This window comes from Balaenoptera physalus (genome assembly GCF_965194825.1).
Source record: "Balaenoptera physalus genome assembly, chromosome: 16".
Classification (NCBI taxonomy): Eukaryota; Metazoa; Chordata; class Mammalia; order Artiodactyla; family Balaenopteridae; genus Balaenoptera; species Balaenoptera physalus.
The window spans coordinates 22,679,887-22,700,889 of NC_138898.1; the positions used below are offsets into that span (position 1 = coordinate 22,679,887).

General features: G+C 39.0%; 1 protein-coding gene across 3 annotated transcripts in view; it reads left to right on the forward strand.

Annotated features, from left to right (window-relative positions):
- The window catches only part of SAMHD1 (SAM and HD domain containing deoxynucleoside triphosphate triphosphohydrolase 1), a 65,288-nt gene that overhangs the window by 5,610 nt on the left and 38,675 nt on the right, over positions 1 to 21,003 (forward strand). For all 3 annotated transcript variants that reach the window (XM_082430188.1, XM_082430190.1, XM_082430189.1), the window contains exons 3-4: positions 4,646 to 4,718; positions 15,559 to 15,719. In XM_082430188.1, the coding sequence (XP_082286314.1) occupies positions 4,646 to 4,718; positions 15,559 to 15,719 (234 nt within the window). The remainder of the gene's footprint in view (positions 1 to 4,645; positions 4,719 to 15,558; positions 15,720 to 21,003) is intronic.

Sequence of the window (21,003 nt, forward strand, 5' to 3'; positions counted from 1 at the left end):
TACAACCCTATCTTGAGTATATTTCTAGGTCTTTCTAAAGCTACTTAAGGCTGGAATGCTTCCCTGGTATTAGATTTAAAGACACTATCCAAAGTGGTTTGGCACTTTTCAGTTGTATGACTTGGGGACAATTTATTTAACCCTTCAGTTTCTGCACCTGTGAAATGGATAATAATAATGAGACAATGTATGTAGAGTGATTAGCACATGTTAAGCCCTTCATAAATTATATATGTAGGTTGAGATCCCTATATATGACTGGAGATTCTAGGGTCTAGATTTATGTAAGTCCACTTTATTTTTTTTATTTTTTTATTTTTTTTAATTTTTTATTTATTTGTTTATTTATTTATGGTTGTGTTGGGTCTTCGTTTCTGCGTGAGGGCTTTCTCTAGTTGTGGCAAGCGGGGGCCACTCTTCATCGCGGTGCGCGGGCCTCTCACTATCGCGGCCTCTCTTGTTGCGGAGCACAGGCTCCAGAGGCGCAGGCTCAGTAATTGTGGCTCACAGGCCTAGTCGCTCCGTGGCATGTGGGAGCTTCCCAGACCAGGGCTCGAACCCGTGTCCCCTGCATTGGCAGGCAGATTCTCCACCACTGCGCCACCAGGGAAGCCCTGTAAGTCCACTTTAAATATCTCAGTTGAAGATCCAATCAATATTTAAACCTTCCTTAAAGTAGAGACTCTATTTCTATTAGGGAATTGGCAACAGTGGTAAAATATGGTCTTTTCTTCTGGAATTCCACTTAGCTAAGTGTTGTTTGTGGAAACAGTAACCAAAGAATCAGAACAAAAGATTATACTGAATTACTTCATGCACTGTTGTTTGGTTAATTGATAATGCAAGTAGATTGAGGGAAAAGATCACTTTAGAACATTTTACTGACTTTCAATAAGCCTCCTTTGGGTCAGAATCCTTGGGAACCTAATCTTGCCTCTTTCATAATTATGTATCAGCCCCCTCTGTCCCCCCAAAGCCCCCTTACTACCTATTTCTTATGTATAATAGTAGCTTATTGTTTGAACTGAATGGAATTTTTTCTAATAGAGTTTTGCTTTTAAAGGGAACCATATACTTTGTGGACCCAAATGCTGTTGATTTATTCAACAAATATTTTATGGAGGGCTCACTATGTGTTAGCCATTCTTCCAGGAACTTGGGACACATGAGTTAACAAAACAGTAAAAATTCCAAAAGGAACACTATATGTCATGTCTTTTTGTGCCCACCTCTTAACTCTGAGGTGGATTCTGCAGTACTCCTTAGAGCTGTGTTTTCCTATACAGCAGCCACTACCTATGTGTTAAAATTAATTAAAATTAAATGAAGTGAAAATTTTAATTTCTCAGTTATACTATCCATAATTCAGGTGCTCAGTAGCCACTTATGGCTGGTGGCTACCATGCTGAACAGGGCAGATATAGAATATTTCCATCATGACTAAGTTCTCCTGGACAGAGCTGCCTTTGAGGATTTCAGTGGGATCCGTTGAAGTTGTTCACAGTGGTCCAATGCAACCAACTTATTAATGTACCCTTGCATTATTTTCCCCTCATTTCCTGTTTCACCTTTTCTAGCCCTCCACTCCATATCCCAGGATTCACATCCAAAATAAATTAACTGTATGCAAGCTCTTGTCCTAGACTCTGCTTTCTAGGGGGAATCCAGTTTAGACAAGTACTCCTGTATTTCCTCAGTTTTATGATTAACTGATGATGGTAAAAGATTTTTCTAAAAAAAAATAAGAAATATTGTCACATTAAATGTACACATCAGTTGTAAGAAACATTAGATTTCAGAAATGATGAAATATGGAAATAAAATCTTATTTTAGTCCAACTATTCTGGCTCAAATCTTTGTTTAAAGTATTTATTTTGCCGTAGCCTTTGCCAAAACAAACACACCTCCAGGTTTTGGGTGGCTTTTTAAATATACTTTAATCAGTGATTTTTTTAAAAAAATTAAATATTTTTATTGAGGTATAATTGACATATAATATTACGTTAGTTTCAGGTGTACAATGTAATGATTCGATGTTCGTATATATTGCGAAGTGATTACCACAATAAGTCTAGTACCCTCTATCACCATACAAAATTACAAAGAAATTTTTTTTCTTGTGACGAGAACTTTAAGATTTACTCTCTTTGGAATTCCCTGGCAGTCCAGTGGTTAGGAGTCTGTGCTTTCACTGCCGAGGGTGAGGGTTCGATCCCTGATCAGGAAACTAAGACCCTGCAAGCTGCGCAAAAAAAACAAAACAAAACAAAAAACAACAAAAAAAAGATTTACTCTCTTGGGTCAACAAAAAATTAATCAATATTCGATCTAAAGGAGAAATAGAGAGTTTTATTCAAGCCAACCTGAGGATTATAACCCAAGAGACAGTCTTTTAGAAAACTCTGAGGACTCTTCTGCCTGTTAGAAGTCAAAGGAACAGTCATATACATTTTCGAGATAACAGATTGTACATCAAAGTGACACACTGACATTTTATGTAAAGTTCACCAAAGATACATAGTCCAGATCTGCACATAGGAGCAGTATATCACCATGATCCCTTACAGGATTAGGAAAGGAAAAATTAATCTTCTAAGGAGTTACATTGTTGGCGTCAGAAGAAGGAAAAAAGCATTGTTTTTTACAGTTGAGCAGGCATTCCCACCTTTGAGGAGGTCTGGTTAATGTATAATGCACATTGAACATTAGGGAGGGCCCAGTACAAGCAGGGAACATGTTATGCTTAAATTTTCTTGCCCTGCTTAAAACATAAATTGTATACCATCACTTGGCAACTTTTAAACATGCACTACAACATTATTGACTATAGTCATCATGCAGTACATTACATTCTCATGACTTATTTATTTTAAAACTGGAAGTTTGTACCTCTTGAAGCCCCTTCACCCATTTTGCCCACCCCCCCCATGTGATTTCTTTATGAATACAGTAGTTTCTTTTTGATTTCTAATTAAGTGATGAATACTGAGTATCCGTTGAGGAAAAGACTGGGCTGTGAGGTTAGTTTAGGTTTGGTATTATTTTATGCTGTGATTCCTGGTTATGCTCCACTGTGCAACTATACTTAACCTGTGTCAGTTACAGCTCTGCCTTAAAGTACTTCTTGGAGCCTGGCCTTTCCCTGTGCTTGATATTTCAAACTGATGAGGGTAGGGGAATAGTAAAACACAAGCTATGCTGCTTTAATGGTTTATCAGCTCTAATGATGCTTCTTTACATTCCAAAAAAATCATTCTTAGATTCTGTAGTTACTGTGGGTCTCGGGGGACAACATAGAGGTCAATTGTAGTACTTCTGGCTCCAAGTCTATCTAGGACTTTTAGCAAAAGATTTACATTTCAGTCTAATTAGCTAAAGGATTGATAAAGGCTAACCCCTTGCCTCCTGCTTCAGCCAGGTATCAGGCTAACATGCCTAGACCAATTAGTAAGTGTTAATGGAACAAGAATGTGAATTATAGGATTTTGAGTTGTTTAATTCCTATTAAATTCTTTCTCAAGACTGGAGCATTATGAGTAATTACTGATAGAGGACGATAGGTATAAATGAAGCTAAAACCATATATATTTGATTCATGCATAATTCATACCTGATGCTCATAAGTCAAACTTGGACCTTTGCAACTCATCACTATAAAGAGTTTTTAAAATCCATTCATGGACTGATCACATGACTGACAACCACCCCTGCCAAGAAGTCTTACATTGTCCTGCGTTTCCTTTCATTGTATCCTAGACATTTGCATTTGATGTGACTATTTCTTAGTTGATGTAAGCAATAATTATTTCTCTTTGAAAGTTATTTTGATATGACAAAGGCTCAGTTTCTCAAACAAATGTAGTCTTCCTATATGTAACATCTTTGGCCAGTTTAGTTAGATAACTTTGTTCACATATTCACCACTTGGTTACACTAATAAACTCCTAGATTCTTGTACTTAAAACACTGCTGATGGGATAAATATTGAATTTAACATCAATAATAATTTCTATAACACCTGTAATCATAGTTAAAATCCTCCTATAGTTCTTGAGGGCAGGAACTGAGTCTTTTGTATCCCCAGTGCCGAACACACTGTTTAATCCCTCTCCAACCCTGTGAGGGAGATAGTATTATATCTGTGCTATAGATGAGAACATAAGTGTACCAATAAAGGTTAAGTGACTTTTCCAAGGTCATAGAGATTCCACGTGCAGATGTGAGCCAGTTCTGCCTGATTCCAAAGACCTTTTTCATTATCACTGTGCTCTACTTCAAAGAGACTTACCTATCTTGAGATTTCGCTTACGTGAGCCATGCAGATTTAGGATCATGAGGGTAGATGTTGGCCTCAATTAGGTTAAAGTAAGTTTGAAGTGTAAATTGAGCATTCAGTGATGTAGGTATGAGAAGTGTTGAAGTCTGAATTTACCAAGAGAGAAGAGGATTGAGGGCAGAAGAGTCTCATGTCTTAGAAGCAAAGGAAGGAGAGGGTTTCTAGTAGGAGTATGTTTGAATTATTAACTGTTCCTTTTAATCTGACTTCTATTCTAACAACCTAAAGTTGATTATATACTATTATATACTCCAGGGATTATTATTTAGCAAATAATGATAGATTTGCTTATCCTGTTATAATTTTAGTTCCTATGGGAAGAGAATAAAGCTGCTTAATAATATCCAACAACTGGATCAAACTCATGTTTATACAATGAAGGTAAGAGGAATCTGAGTTTATTATTTTTTTAATATAAAGTGATATAACTGAGTTATGTAGAATTCATTTTTAAAAGAATGGAAAGAAATCTCTTTACAGTAACAGGATTGTGAGTAATGGGTTTTTACTTTTCTAAATTTTCTGCATTTTCTAAAATAACCACGAGAAAAACTAAAATATTTTAAGCACACAGAAAAGCAGAAAAGCACACAGAAAAGCCCAGCTTGTCAAATCTTACCGTTTTGCCTAATTTGCTTCAGATCTGTTATTTTTAGAACAAAATATTAGAAACAATAGAAGGCCTCCTTTGTACCCCTCTTGAATTCTGTTTCCATCCTTTCTTCCCCAAGTGTTTAATCATTTTCTTGAATGTTTTTTTAGATTTTTACTACATATGTATGTATAGCCACAAACAGTATATAGTATTGTTTTACATATTTTTTAAACATTTATAAATGGAATTTCATTCACAGTAAGTAACCTTCTAAACTTTCATATAATGTTATATTTTTGAGAAATATCCATATCGACACATATAGCCCTAGTTATCCCTTAGTCATAGAATAACTTTTAAATTAAAATTACTTATCAGTTTTGGTAAACTGTTTTGTCAAACAGTAGACCAAAGAATAGATATATGCCTAAAATTTGATCTATCAATAATTGTTTATTTCTCATCCTCCACCCCCTTCCAGACATTTCAAAAGCCTTGTTTTTCACACTCAGTGTCCCAAGAATCATTTTAACAAGCAGTCAACTGCCTAGCTCCCATCTCAGAAATTCTGATTCTGGGAACTTACAGTAGAGACCCAGAAATGTGCATTTTTCACAAGCTCTTCAGTATGGTTCTAATACCGTAATTAAAGAAATGTTTCTTGATTGGTTGGTGACAGGAAATGTACCACATTGTTTACGCTTTTGACATCTATAGGGTAAGAAAACTTAGTTTCAGACCTGGAAGAGGGGATGGGGTCTCATTCCCCTTTTACACAGTCATCTTTTGCACTTTTCATCAGAGGTGCTTTATATATTGAGTTATCTCAGATCCTATGAGCACATGAATTTCAATTTTACTGTTATAAGTTAGTCTGCTTATTTTTCATTGAAAATCATGTTTGAAGATATTTAATAAATGTGTTAGGTTCAATTCCACAAGAATCTTCTTTTACAGACAAAGTAGTTGTTCTTAGAGCAAATCTGTTATTTGAGGAATGATCAAATCCCAGCCCTTTTTGAAAAAGTTACTTAATGTTAAAAAACTTCATTTTCATGAAGAAGTAAATAGAAGAATCACTTACCAAGGATGATATCTAAATATTTTGTCCTGCAGTTGGGAGACAGTTGCTGTCATGCATTCTTTTTTGTCCTTTCTCAATAGCAGCAGCATGGGTGTTCTCATCAGGCAGGGCAGAGATAAGATGAGTTTTCTTCATTAGTTGAGATCATCTCAGATAATCTCTGAGGTCACATTTTCATAGTTTGCAACAAAAAATCTTTTTTTTTTTAAAGAGCTTTTTAATTATTATTTACTTATTTATTTATTTTTGGCTGTGTTGGGTCTTCGTTTCTGTGCGAGGGCTTTCTCTAGTTGCGGCAAGCGGGGGCCACTCTTCATCGCGGTGCGCAGGCCTCTCACTATCGCGGCCTCTCTTGTTGCGGAGCACAGGCTCCAGACGCGCAGGCTCAGTAGTTGTGGCTCACGGGCCTAGTTGCTCCGCGGCATGTGGGATCTTCCCAGACCAGGGCTCGACCCCATGTCCCCTGCATCGGCAGGCAGATTCTCAACCACTTTGCCACAAGGGAAGCCAAAAAAAATCTTTTTGAAGTAATTTTCAAGGCAGTCAGTAGTTTCATTTGCCCCCTTGTATTTATTTTTTCTATTTTTCATTAAAAACAATATTGTTTAACCTCATATATAAACTATAGTCATTGAAAATAGATCTTAATGCTACTAAGTACTTGAGTCGGTGAGTCACTGTCTAGTAATGAAATTGATACCTTTTTTGACCTTAGCTTCATCAGCAGTACAGTTGAACAAAGAATTGATTCCTACCCTAATTTGGCATCTACCTTTTTTTTTTTTTAACATCTTTATTGGAGTATAATTGCTTTACAATGGTGTGTTAGTTACTTTTTAACGTTTTTTTTTTTTTTAATAAAAACAGCTTTAGTGAGATATAATTCACATACCTTGCAATTCATTCATTTTATTTTATTTTATTTTATTTTTTATTGAAGTGTAGTTGATTTACAATGTTGTGCCAATCTCTGCTGTACAGCAAAGTGACTCAGTTATACACAGATATATTCTTTTTTTTTATGATCTTTTTTTTTTTTTTTTAATTTTATTTACTTATTTATTTTTATTTTTGGCTGTGTTGGGTCTTCGTTTCTATGCGAGGGCCCTCTCCAGCTACGGCAAGCGGGGGCCACTCCTCATCACGGTTCGCGGGCCTCTCACCATCGCGGCCTCTCTTGTTGCGGAGCACAGGCTCCAGACGCGCAGGCTCAGCAATTGTGGCTCACGGGCCCAGCTGCTCCGCGGCATGTGGGATCTTCCCAGACCAGGGCCCGAACCCATGTCCCCCTGCACTGGCAGGCAAACTCTCAACCACTGCGCCACCGGGGAAGCCCCCAGATATATTCTTTTATTCACTCATTTTAAATATACAAGTCAGTGTTTTTTAGAAAGTTCACAAAATTGTTCAGTCATCACCACAATCTAATTTAAATTGTAACAGTTCTTTATATATTCAGGATACAATTCCCTTATTAAATATATAATATGCAAATATTTTCTCCCATCCTCTGGATTATCTTTTTACTGTCTTTTTACTTATATATTTAGACCACATCATGAGGCTTGCGGGCTCTTAGTTCCCTGACCAGGGATTAATCCTGGGCTCCCAGCAGTGGAAGCGCAGAGTCCTAACCACTGGACCACCAGGGAATTCCCTATCTTTTTAGTTTAGTTTTGTTTTGTTTTTTTAATCAGTATTGCTTCTTTGTAAATTTATTTATTTATTTATTTTTGGCTGCGTTGGGTCTTCATTGCTGTGCGCAGGCTTTCTCTAGTTTCGGTGAGCAGGGGCCACTCCTCATTGCAGAGCGCAGGCTCTAGAGCGCAGGCTCAGTAGTTGTGGCGCAGGGGCTTAGTTGCTCCGCAGCATGTGGGATCCTCCCGGACCAGGGATCAAACCCGTGTCCCCTGCATTGGCAGGTGGATTCTCAACCACCATGCCACCAGGGAAGCCCCTTCTTTTTAGTTTCTTGATGGTGTTCTTTGGAGCACAAAAGTTTTAAATTTTGATATAGTCCAGTGTATCTATTTTTGCTTTTGTCTCTTATGCATTTGGTGTCATATCTAAGAAACCATTGCCTAACCCAAGACTATAACCTCTTATTCTTGGCTTAGTTTTCTTCGTGCTAAATTTAGTTCAATTGGCCTCTGAAGCCAGGAATTGCATAATAGTGAGGATGAAGTGCAGTGTTTGACATAGTAGGCACTAATTTGTCAAATGTATTGGTGATTTTTTTTTTTGGCCATGCTCTGTGGCTTTGGGGATCCTAGTTCCCTGATCAGGGATCTAACCCGTGCCCTCCCCACAGTGGAAGCACAGAGTCCTAACCACTGGACGACCAGGGAAGTCCCTGGTGAATTTTAAAACAGTGAAATGTCTACCTAATATGTGTGAAATTATAGAATCACCACCTCTGAATCTTTTTCTGAGGGCTCCTGTTCCCCTTTCTTCAGGGTAGAACTGACCACTCCTTCTTTTGTTTCTTTTTCCCCATTCTCTTTCCCCACTACTCTACAAATAGATTCTATTATTTTTCCTGGGGGCAGGAATGGTAACTTACTCATCCCTCATCGCCAGTGCTTGGCATATACAGAAGGCAATAGAATTGTTTTATCCTGCTTGGCTAGTAACACAGTAGAATATCATATACCTTTAAAAGTGATAAGTAAGTGGACCATGTGACTATAGAAGGAGTAGATTATATTAAATAATACTGGGAGACACCAGCTCTGAGACACCTTGGGCACCTTAGCCAGCCACCCAAGGATCTGGCCCCGCTCACCAGTGGGCTGACACAAGCTTCAGGACAGCCCTGACCCTACAGCCAGCTGTGTCAGGAACCAGCCCCACCACACCCCCAGTGGTCTGACACCAGCTCTGGGACCCCTGGGTCCTGCAGCCAGAGACCCCAGAACCCAGCTGTGCCCCCGCCATTGGGCCAGCACTAGCCCCAGGACCCAGTTTTACCCACCAGTGGGTGGGCATCAGTCCCAGGAGCTCCTAGACCCCAATCCTGCCCACCAGAGGGCAGACACAGGCCCCAGCACCACTGCAGCCCCACAGCCTGCCCCGTCAGGACCCAGCCAACACATCAGCAGTACAGCAGCAGTCCTGGGGCCCTACCTCCTAACCCTGCCCACCAGTAGGCCAGTTCCAGCTCTGGGGCACCTTGGGTACGTCCGTCAGCAACCCTGGGATCCAGGCCCACCCATCAGCAGACTCTCAGCTTCGGGACCCCCAGGGCCCTGCATCCAGAGACCTCAGGACCAGCTCCACCCACCAGTGAGCTGGCACTAGCCTGGGACCCACCCTGGGCCCTGCGCCTGCCCACCAGCAGGCTGACAACAGCCCTGTGACACCCCAGGCCCTGGACCTACCCATCAGCAAGCCAACACCAGCTCTGAGGTACTTTGGACTCCTCAGCCAGCCACCCTGGAATTCATCCCCACTCACCAGCAGGCTAGCACCAGCTTTGGGACACCCTAGAACTCACAGCCAGTAGTGTTAAGAACTGGCCCCACCCACCAACAGGCCAACACCAGATTCAGGAACCTCAGCCTCACAACCACTCATCTCAGAACCTGGCTCTGCCCACTAGTGAGCCAGCATTAGCCCCAGGATCCCCTGGGATTCTGCAGCCAGCCACCTTGTGAGCCGGCCCTGCCATCCAGTGGCTAGCAGCCTCCACACAAGGTAGGGCCTGGCAACCAAGCAAATTGGGGGGCCAGCCATGCCTACCAGACCACGCACAGTAGTCAGCCCACCACAACAGAAGGACCCATGCAGCTCGCACTGGGGGCACCCCTAGAACATATAACCCTAGTGACCAGAGGGGAGTGCGCTGCTGGGACACATAGGACGTCTCCCATAAAAGGTCACTTCTCCAAGGTCAGGAAACATAACCAACATATCAGATACATAGAAATAAAAACAGCAATTTAGGCAAAATGAGACAATAGAGGAATATGTTCCAAACTAAACAAGACAATAGAGGAATATGTTCCAAACTAAATAAAATATGTTTATTTTATTTGAACAAAATGAAACCTCAAAAGAACTAAGTGAAGTGGAGATAGACAATCTAGCTGATAAAGAGTTCAAGGTAATGATAGTAAATATGATCAAAGAACTCAGGAGAAGAATGGATTCACAGAGTGAGATGTTAGAAATTTTTAACAAAGAGTTAGAAAATATGGAGAAGAACCAAGCAGAGATGAGGAATACCATAACTGAAATGAAAAATACACTAGAAGGCATCAACAGTAGACTAAGAGAGAATATTAAAAGCAGCAAGGGACAAGCAACAAGTTATGTATGCAGGAACTCCTATAGACTATTAGCTGACTTATTAGCAGAAACTCTGCAGGCCAGAAGGGAGTGGTAGAATATCAAGAACCAAGAACCTACCTGGCAAGGTTCTCAGTAAGATTTGATAGAGAAATCAAGTTTTACAGATAAGCAGAACCTGAATAAGTTCATCACCACAACCAGCTTTACAAGAAATGCTAAAGGCAATTCTCTAAGCAAAAAAGAAAAGGCCACAACTAGAAACATGAAAATTATGAAAGGAAAAAAACTCATTAGTAAAGGCAAATATACAGTGAAGGTATTCAATCAACCACGTACAGAACTAGTAGGAAGGTTAAAAGGCAAAAGTAAAATCATCTATATCTGCAGTAAGCAGTTAAGGGATACACAAAACAAAAAGATGTAAAATATGACACTGATAACAGTACTCATGGCAGGAGGGGAGTAAAAATGTAAGGTTGTTAAAATGCATTTGAAATTAAGAGATCAGCAACTTAAAATAATCATTTATATATATAGATTGCTATATATAAACCTCCTGGTAAGCACAAACTAAAAACCTATAATAGATACATACACAAAAAAGAGAAAGGAATGCAAACATAATGCTAAAGATAGTTATCAAATCACAAGGGAGGAGAACAAAGGAAGAAGAAAGGAACAAAAAAGAACTACAAAAACAACCCCCAAACAATTAACAAAATGGCAATAAGTACATACCTATCAATAATTACTTTAAATGTAAATGGACCAAATGCTCCAATCAAAAGACATGGAGTGGATGAATGGGTACAAAAACAAGACCCTTATATAGACTGCCTACAAGAGACTCACTTCAGACCTAAAGAAACACAGACAAAGTGAGAGAATGGAAAAAGGTATTCCATGCAAATAGAAATCGAAAGAAAGCCGGGGTACGCATGTCACAACTAAAAGATCCTGCATGCCGCAACTAAAGATCCTGCATGCCATGACGAAGATCCCGTGTGCCGCAACTAAGACCCAGTGCAGCCAAATAAATAAATATTAAAAAAGCAAAAGCAAAAGAAAGCCGGGGTAACAAAAACTTAGACAAAATAAACTTTAAAACAAAGACTGTTACAAGAGACAAAGAAGGACACTACATGATGATCAAGGGATCACTCCAAGAAGAAGTTATGACAATTGTAAATATATATGTACCCAACATAGGAGCACCTAAATACATAAAGGAAATATTGACAGACATAAAGGGAGAAATTGACAGTAACACAATAATAGTAAGGAACTTTAACACCCCACTTACACCAATGGACAGATCATCCAGACAGAAAATCAATTAGGAAACACAGGCGTTAAATGACATATTAGACCAAATGAATGTAACATATATGGAGAATATTCCATCCAAAAGCAGCAGAATACACTTTTTTTTTTTTGGCTGTGCCATGCAGCATGTGGGTTCTTATTTCCCTGGCCAGGGATTGAACCCGCACCCCCTGCAGTAGAAGCTCAGAGTCTTAACCACTGGGCCTCCAGGGAGGTCCCAGAATACACATTCTTTTCAAGTGCACATGAAACACTCTCCAGGATAGATCACGTTCTAGGCCACAAAACAAGTCTCAGTAAATTTAAGAAAATTGAAATCATGTCAAGTGTCTTTTCCGACCACAATGCTATGAGACTAGAAATCAACTACAAGAAAAAACTGCAAAAAACACAAACCTGTGGAGGCTAGACATTATGCTACTAAATAACGAATGGATCACTGAAAAAAATCAAGGAAAATATCAAAAAATACTTGGAGACAAGTGAAAATGAAAACACAGCAATCCAAAATCTAAGGGATGCAGCAAAAGCAGTTCTAAGAGGGACCTTTATAGCAATAAAAACCTACCTCAGGAAAAAGAAAAATCTCAAATAACCTAACCTTACATCTAAAGGAACTAGAAAAAGAAGAACAAACAGAACCCAAAATTAGTAGAAGGAAAATGGACATAAGACCTGAATAGAAGTTTTTCCAAAGAAGACATACGTATGGCCAACAGGCAGATGAAAAGATGCTCAACATCACTAATTAGCAGAGAAATGCAAATCAAAACCACAGTGAGATATCATCTCACACCTGTCATAATGGCTATCATCAAAAAGCCCACAAATAGGGCTTCCCTGGTGGCGCAGTGGTTGAAAATCTGCCTGCCAATGCAGGGGACGTGGGTTTGAGCCCTGGTCTGGGAAGATCCCACATGCCACGGAGCAACTAGGCCCGTGAGCCACAACTACTGAGCCTGCGCGTCTGGAGCCTGTGCTCCGCAACAAGAGAGGCCGCGATAGTGAGAGGCCCGCGCACCGCGATGAAGAGTGGCTCCCGCTTGCCACAACTAGAGAAAGCCCTCGCACAGAAACGAAGACCCAACACAGCCAAAAATAAATAAATAAATAATTCTTTTTTAAAAAAAAAAAAAGCCCACAAATAACAAATGTTGGCGAGGGTATAGAGAAAAGGGAACCCTTGTACACTCTTGGTAGGAATGGAAATTGGTACAGCCACTGTGTAAAACAGTATGGAGATTCCTCAAAAAAACTGGAAATAGAACTACCATGTGATCCAGCAGTTCCACTCCTAGGCGTATATCTGAAGAAAACACAAATGCTAATTTGAAAAGATACATGCATCGCAATATTCATAACAGCATTATTTACAATTGCCAAGATATTGAAGAAGTCTAAGTGTCCATCAACAGATGAATGGATAAAGAAGATATATTATATATAAGCAATGGAATAGTACTTAGCCATAAAGAAAGAGTGAAATTCTGCTATTTGCAACAACATGGATGGACTTGGAGGGTATTACTCCTAGTGAAATAAGTCAGAGAAAGACAAATACTGTGTTATCACTTATGTGTGGAATCTAAAAAATGAAACAAATGAATATAGCAAAACAGCAAAAAGCTCAAGAATAATAGAGAACAAACTAGGGGTTAGCAATTAGGAGAGGGAAGAGGGAGGGGCAAAATAGAAGTAGGGGATTGAGAGGTACAAACTACTATGTATAAAATAAGCTACAAGGATATACTGTATGGCACAGGGAATATAGCCAGTATATTATAAAACTGTAAGTGGAGTATATTCTATAAAAAATTTGAATCACTATGTTGTAACCTGAAACTAATATAATACTGTAAGTCAACTATACCTCAAAAAAATACCGCAAGAACAAAAATAACATTATATACAATGATCAGAGCTCTACTCAATACTCTGTAATGACTTGTATGGGAATAGAATCTAAAAAAGAGTGGATATATGTATATGTATAACTGATTCACTTTGCTATACAGCAGAAATGAACACAATGTTGTAAAGCAACTATACCCCAATAAAAATTAATTTTAAAAAGTGATCAAAACACTTTAATATCACATATACACACTAAGGGTTGCGAAGGGAATATGAAATTGACTAAACAGAATTTCCAGTATCACATTAGGGGAATGGTTTAAAAATGTCGGTTCATCAATGAAACAGAGCCATTACAGTGATAATTATTAAGATTTGTAAAAACATGAGAAACTGTTCATGATGCATTTTGACATGAAAGGAGAGTGTGTGTTATGGTATTAAGTTAAAAATAATTTTCATTGCGTTCTTTTAAAAACAGTTATTAACCAGTGAAAAATTGACAGTGAAGACTTTTAGATGTTTAAATGGATTAAAAGTAGATTATAGGATTTTTCTTTGATAATTTTTCAAAATAAAATAGATTCTTGGGACTTTCATGATGGTGCAGTGGTTAAGAATCTGCCTGCCAATACAGGGAACACAGGTTCAAGCCCTGGTCCGGGAAGATCCCACATGCTGCTAAGCAGCTAAGCCCGTGCACCACAACTACTGAGCCTGGGCTCTAGAGCCCACGAGCCACAACTACTGAGCCTGCTTGCCACAACTACTGAAGCCCACATGCCTAGAGCCCGTGCTTCACAGCAAGAGAAGCCACCACAATGAGAAGCCCGTGCACTGCAACGAAGAGTAGCCCACACTCGGCACAACTAGAGAAAGCCCACGTGCAGCAACTAAAACCCAACACAGCCAAAAATAAATAAATTAATTAATTAATTAATTTAAAAAATAGATTCTCATTCGTTTCATGGTTACATTGATCTTGTATAAGGGAGAAAGAATAGACCAGTATATGATTTTCATATATTTAAAAATTGTGCAACTTTTTCTTCTCTGATAAGGACATTCACAGGGTTGAATTACAACATCCTTCTATTCCTGAGATACCTTGACGTCATTCTTGGCGTATTATTAAAGATATACTTGGTACACTGTAACTATAATAGCTTGTTAACATGTATTACTTTTCAATAATGTTTCAACAGTCATTCAAAACATGTCTGAGTTCCTACTCTGTGCCAGGCACTGTGCTGTTTGATGGGTTCTGAGAATATGGCAGTAAATGAGGCAGACAAGGCCCTTCACCTCCCAGAATTCCATACATTTTTTAGGAACTTCATGGAACCATTTGAAGCAGTTTGAAAATCATGGATTAGATCATTTATCATGTTCCTTTTTTTATTCTGAAACATTCTTTTTAAAAGACAGTTATGGACAATTAAGAAAGATGTTATCTTTATTTAAAGAAACATAGAGGAGCATTAAATCTTCACCCATATTTAAAGCCCCTGTTTAAGCTTAGAGTAATGAATAATTGTGAAATGTATGTTTACTAAGTATAAATAAGTACTTCTAAGAGACATTAAGTGCTGTAGAATTTTATAGTACTTCCTGCCTATGATTGTTTACTACATGGTAGGAGGGTTTTTTTTTTTATTAAGGATTATAGTGATGGGTAGATACATTTACAAAAAAATTAGATACAGTGCCTGTGGTAAAATAGTGTATGTGATCTGAATGAGTGTGTTAAATGAGTACGTTTAACTTGAATACCAGACTAACTTACTAAAGGCTAATGAACTCATATACATAAAAGAAAGATTGAAATCTTTACCCTTCTGTTGTTAGAATCCATTAATCCATTATTAGAATCCATCAGGTCCAATATAGTTGCTCTGTCTGATAGTGATACCTAAATAAGGTAAAGATATTCATAACTTGTCATTTCCCTTAGTATTATTCTTACTTAAAAATGAATAGCTTTGACTTTGCACTGTAGATAGGAATGACTGGACAAAATTTTAGATGGTGTTATGTATTGTTATTCACATTAATTTATAATTTTCTAGGTGATTAATGATCCTATCCATGGTCACATTGAATTTCACCCTCTTCTCATCCGAATCATCGACACACCTCAATTTCAGCGCCTGCGATATATTAAGCAGTTGGGAGGCGGTTACTATGTTTTTCCAGGAGCTTCACACAATCGATTTGAGCATAGTCTAGGGTAAGAAGGGTATTGGGGTGGGGAACTTATAGTTATTAAGTCCGTTCTCGGTCACATCGTATCTTTTAGAAAACAAATAGTTTTATAAAATGGTAATAATAGCCTTATTTTTTTTAAGAGCCTTGTTTGACTGAGACAATATTTGATTTTTTTTTTCCTTTGGCCGAGCCACGTGGCATGCAGGATCTTAGTTCCCCAACCAGGGATCGAACCCGTGCCCCGTGCAGTGGAAGCGTGGAGTCCTAACCATTGGACTGCCAGGGAATTCCCAATAATATCCTTATTTTATTGATGAGAAAGTTGAGGGTTTGATTTACCTTGCTCTACTTTACTTATTTTATGTATTCTTAGAAGCCACCTCAAATCCTTCCTGGAAAGATAATGAAAGTGCCTGGCAGGCCTTTTAGATGAAATATTTGTGTTTAAATATTATTTAAAAGTTAATAGGGTTGGTTACTGATATAACTAACTTTGTAAGTTTGATTATTTAATTTTCCTACATTCCCTATTTAGTCTTATACATAATTGCCCTTTAAAACCACATCATTGGGCTTCCCTGGTGGCGCAGTGGTTAAGAATCCACCTGCCAATGCAGGGGACACGGGTTCGAGCCCTGGCCCGGGAAGATGCCACAGGGCAACTAAGCCTGTGCGCCACAACTACTGAGCCCATGTGCCACAACTACTGAAGCCTGCGCGCCTAGAGCCTGTGCTCCTCAACAAGAGAAGTCACCACAATGAGAAGCCCGTGCACCACAACGAAGATTATCCCCCACTCACCGCAACTAGAGGAAGCCCACACGCAGCATCAAAGACCTAATGCAGCCAAAAATAAATTTAAAAAAACGAAAAACAAAAAAACCACATTGTTTTCTTACCTATCAGGAAACGTGTAAATCAGAAAAGCATTCACAAGCTTAGAGAAGATGGCACCTCTGTTACATACAATATAGTTGAGACTTTGCTCTGCTTTTTTTTTTTGCCTGCATTTGGACCTCTTTGCTGCACATGGGCTTTCTCTAGTTGCGAGTGGGGGCTACTCTTCGTTGCAGTGCACGGGCTTCTCATTGCGGTGGCTTCTCTTGTCGCAGAGCATGGGCTCTAGGTGCGCAGGCTTCGGCAGTTGTGGCACATGGGCTCAGTAGTTTTGGCTCGCGGGCTCTAGAGCGCAGGCTCAGTAGTTGTGGCACACTGCCTTAGTTGCTCCGTGGCATGTGGGACCTTCCCAGACTAGGGCTCGAACCCATGTCCCTTGCATTGGCAGGCGGTAACCACTACGCCACAAGGGAAGTCCCTGGTCTGCTTTTTCATTATAAAATGTAGAGCCAGGTGGACATAAGCCCAGAAGAATCGGACAGTTATCTAGATTTTCATGAAGTACTCACAGTGTAAGTGGTCCCCCCCCTTATCCACGGGCTATATGCTCCTAGACCCACAGTGGATGCCTGAAACCACAGATACTACCAAACCCTGTTTATACTATGTTTTTCCCTTAAAAATACATACCTATTATAAAGTTTAATTTATAAATTAAGCACAATAAGAGATTAACAACAACTAATAATAAAATGGAACAATTATAGCAATACAGTGCAATAAAAGTTATGTGCATGTGGTTTCTCCCTCTCTCTTTGTCTCAGAATATCTTATTGTACAAATTTAATGCCTTTGCCATCTTAACTAAGCACTTACCACACACCGTGGCTGTAACTTTGACAGTTTGAGATGCAACAGCAAAACTAGCACAAATTTCTTTTTCCTTCTTCACAATTTCACAGGTAGAAGATTTGTTCTTATGATAGATCTTAGCAACCTCAGCATACAATTTTGTTCTATCTTTATTGAGTTGAGAATTTTGACCTTTTCACTCACTTACCAGAAGCACTTCTCGACTTCTCTTTGGCATATCTGAATTGCCAGCTTTACTACTCTTGCACTTTGGGGCCATTATGAAGTAAAATAAGGGTCACTTGAACACAAGCACTGTGAAACCTCGGCAGTCAATCTGATAATTGTGTCGGCTACTAAGTGATTAATGTGTGGGACACGCTGGACAAAAGAATGATTCACGACCCAGTCGTGATGGAGCAGAACAGTGTGATATTTCATCGTGCTACTCAGAATGGAGTGTAATTTAAAACTTATGAATTGTGTATTTCTGGAAGTTTCCATTTAATATTTTCAGACCATGGTTAACTGCTGGTAACTGAAATGAGGAAAGTGAAACCAATAATAAGGGGAAACTGCTGTGTTACTTTGGTTTTGTTTGTTTGTTTAGAAGCATCTTTAATTAGCCAGAACACATGCATCTACTCAAATGTTTATTTATTCATCAACAAATATTTATTGAAAACTTATTAGTGCCTACCAAACCAACAAGATATCAACTGTTTCTATCCTTGTGAAGCTCAGAGTTTAGGGGGCAAGAAAGATATTCATTCAGGAAGTACTTTCAGGTGGAAATGCTAAAAGTGTATTTAACATTTGTTGAGCACCTTATCTACAATCTATGTTGTAAACATTACAACACCAGAAGTTATGCTTTTAAAACAAATTGTGGTAAAATACACAGAATATAAAATTTACCATCCTAACCATTTTTAAGTTTACAGTTCAATAGTGTTAAATATATCCACATTATTGTGCAACCAAGCTCCGGAACTTTTTCATCTCGCAAAACTGAAACTGTACCCATTAAATAACAATTCCCCATTCCTCTTCTCCCCAGTCCCTGGTAACCACCATTCTACTTTCTGTTCTAATGAATTTGACTGTTCTAGGTACCTCATATAAGTGATTTCATAGAGTATTTGTCTTTTTTGTGATTGGCTTATTTCATTTAGCATAATTTCCCCAAGAGTCACTCATGTTGGAGCATGTGTCAGAATATCCTTACTTTTTAAGGCTGAATAATATTCCATTGTATGTATATGTTACATTTCGTTTATCCCTTCATTCATCTTTGGACTCTTGGGTTGCTTCCACCTCTTTGGCAATTGTGACTGCTATGAACGTGGATGTGCAAATATCTCTTCAAGACCCTGCTTTCGCTTCTTTTGGGTATATACCCAGAAGTGGAATTTCTGGATCATATGGTAATTCTATTTTTAATATATTGAGGAACTGCTCTACTGTTTTCTATAGTGGCTGCACCATTTTACATTCCCACCAACAGTGTACAAGGGTTCTAATTTCTCCACATTCTGGTCAAAATTTTTTAGTTTTTGTTTTGTTTTATAATAGACATCCTAGGGACTTCCCTGGCGGTCCAGTGGTTAAGACTCTGCGCTTCCACTGCAGGGAGAAAGGGTTCAATCCCTGTTTGGGGAACTAAGATCCTGCATGCTGCGTGGAGCAGCCAAAAAAAAACCCAAAAAACTCCTCCTAATGGGTGTGAGGTGGTGTCTCACTGTGATTTGATTTTGCATTTCCCTAATGATAAGTGATTCTGAGTCAAGAGGTCCTGCTTTGGGGAATCTGTGTGTTTCTGCCTAGTTCTGAAACAGACTATTCTGTTAAGTTGCCCTCGAGGTATATTAGAACATTTGAAAAACATATTGAAGTTCTTGAGTGTTAACTGAAAGAAAAATGCACGATGTGAAAGTTAGAAGTTAAGTTTTATTTGGGGACCTTACTGAGTACTATAGCCCGGGAGTTCTCAGATAGCTCTGAGGAACTGCTCCAGAGAGGTAAGGGAGGAGCCAGTATATATGTGAACTTTTTTGCTGGGAAAAACATGTGGTCAAGTGTAAAAAGATTACTGCTAATCACAAATGTGGACAAAAAAATGTTACCTGTCATTCTAGTAAACAACAAATATTGCCTGCCGTCAAGCCATCAAGCCACTGCAGCTGACCCCCAATGCTGCACCGGAATTCAGGGTGGAGAAAAACAGCATCCTGGCCCTAGATAGATCAGATGAATATCTAAGGAATAATTTCAGTGACCCCAGACTCTTGCATCTTCCCATACATAGGAAAATGCTAAAAATTATTAACTTGAGGTGACTGGTTTTTGTCATTAGCAGCAGTCTTTTGATGTTGGACTAAATTTTTTTTTGTTTTTTTTTTCCACCAGAAACTCCTATATACCCTGGTTCCTCCCTTACCTCTTTGGAACAATGCCTCAGTGCTGTCTGAGACTGTTTCCCGGGCTAGAGTCCTCAGTAAGATCTCTGAATAAAACATAACTTGCAACTTTTAGGTAGTGTTTTTCTTCAGTTGACAGTTTCAGTGACCACGAAGGGATCCAGAGCAAACTTTTCTCCTTTGCCTGAACCTTACGAGGATCTGGAGCCTTGGTACTAGCAGAGGCCTCTTGTGCCCGTCTGTCTCCTCAGTAAGTCCAGATGAATTTGGATGAGAGTCTCCTGGATCTTGGATCTCATGTTATTCGCTTATGATCCTAAGTTTTATTTGGTGGTATTAAACTTCTCACTGGAGGAGTAGGTTTTCCTTGAACTTAGTTTCAAAAAGAGGTGGTACCTGGGTTATCTTCAGTTGAAAGACATTAGGAAGATTTTGGTCAGTTGAATGACAGAGTGGGTTATCCTCACTTGAAAGACACTGGGAAGATTTTGCTCAGTTAAAAAACGCTGATGGGTTGCCCCAATTGACAGACACTGGGAAATTTTTATTATGTACGTACAGAATTTGTACTTGCAAGTACTTGCTTAATTGGGAATTAAAGCTCATCCTAAAAATGGCCAAACTGGGGTTCTTTAGACATTCCAAAATTAATTGTTTTTTCATATGCAGCTAGAAAAACCCAACTTAATAAAATATCTTTTCAAAATTCTGAACTTAAAGAAACAAAAGCCCTTCTGGGAGAACTTGCATTTCTCTACCTCTGTCTTAGAGATGTAAATGTTCTACCTGATCTTCTTAGGCTTTTTTTTTTTTTCTCCTGTGTTCTGAGAGCTTGGTCTCTGCTACCCAGAAGGTACACATATGGTGTACATTTGGCAACCAGTCAATAGACTGGAATTCTGAGCAATCTTTTTGTCTGGCTGTGTCAACTCTCAGGAAAATTTGTCATAAGGGGTCCCAGCCCATAAGGGGCCTTTGTCATCTCAACCTTCATTGCAACCACCTGTACAACGAAGGACTTTACTCTCTTGGGCTGTTTGGGGGAGGAAATTTCTAGCATCCTTTGCGCTCTCTTGTGGGGACGCCTCTTGCATTTTATTGGTTTGAGTCACTATTAAGATACTATTCATCAGTGACCAGACAGTGAATCCTTAAAATTGGAGAAACTTGGTAAATTGGTAAATTTTTTAGAGAGCT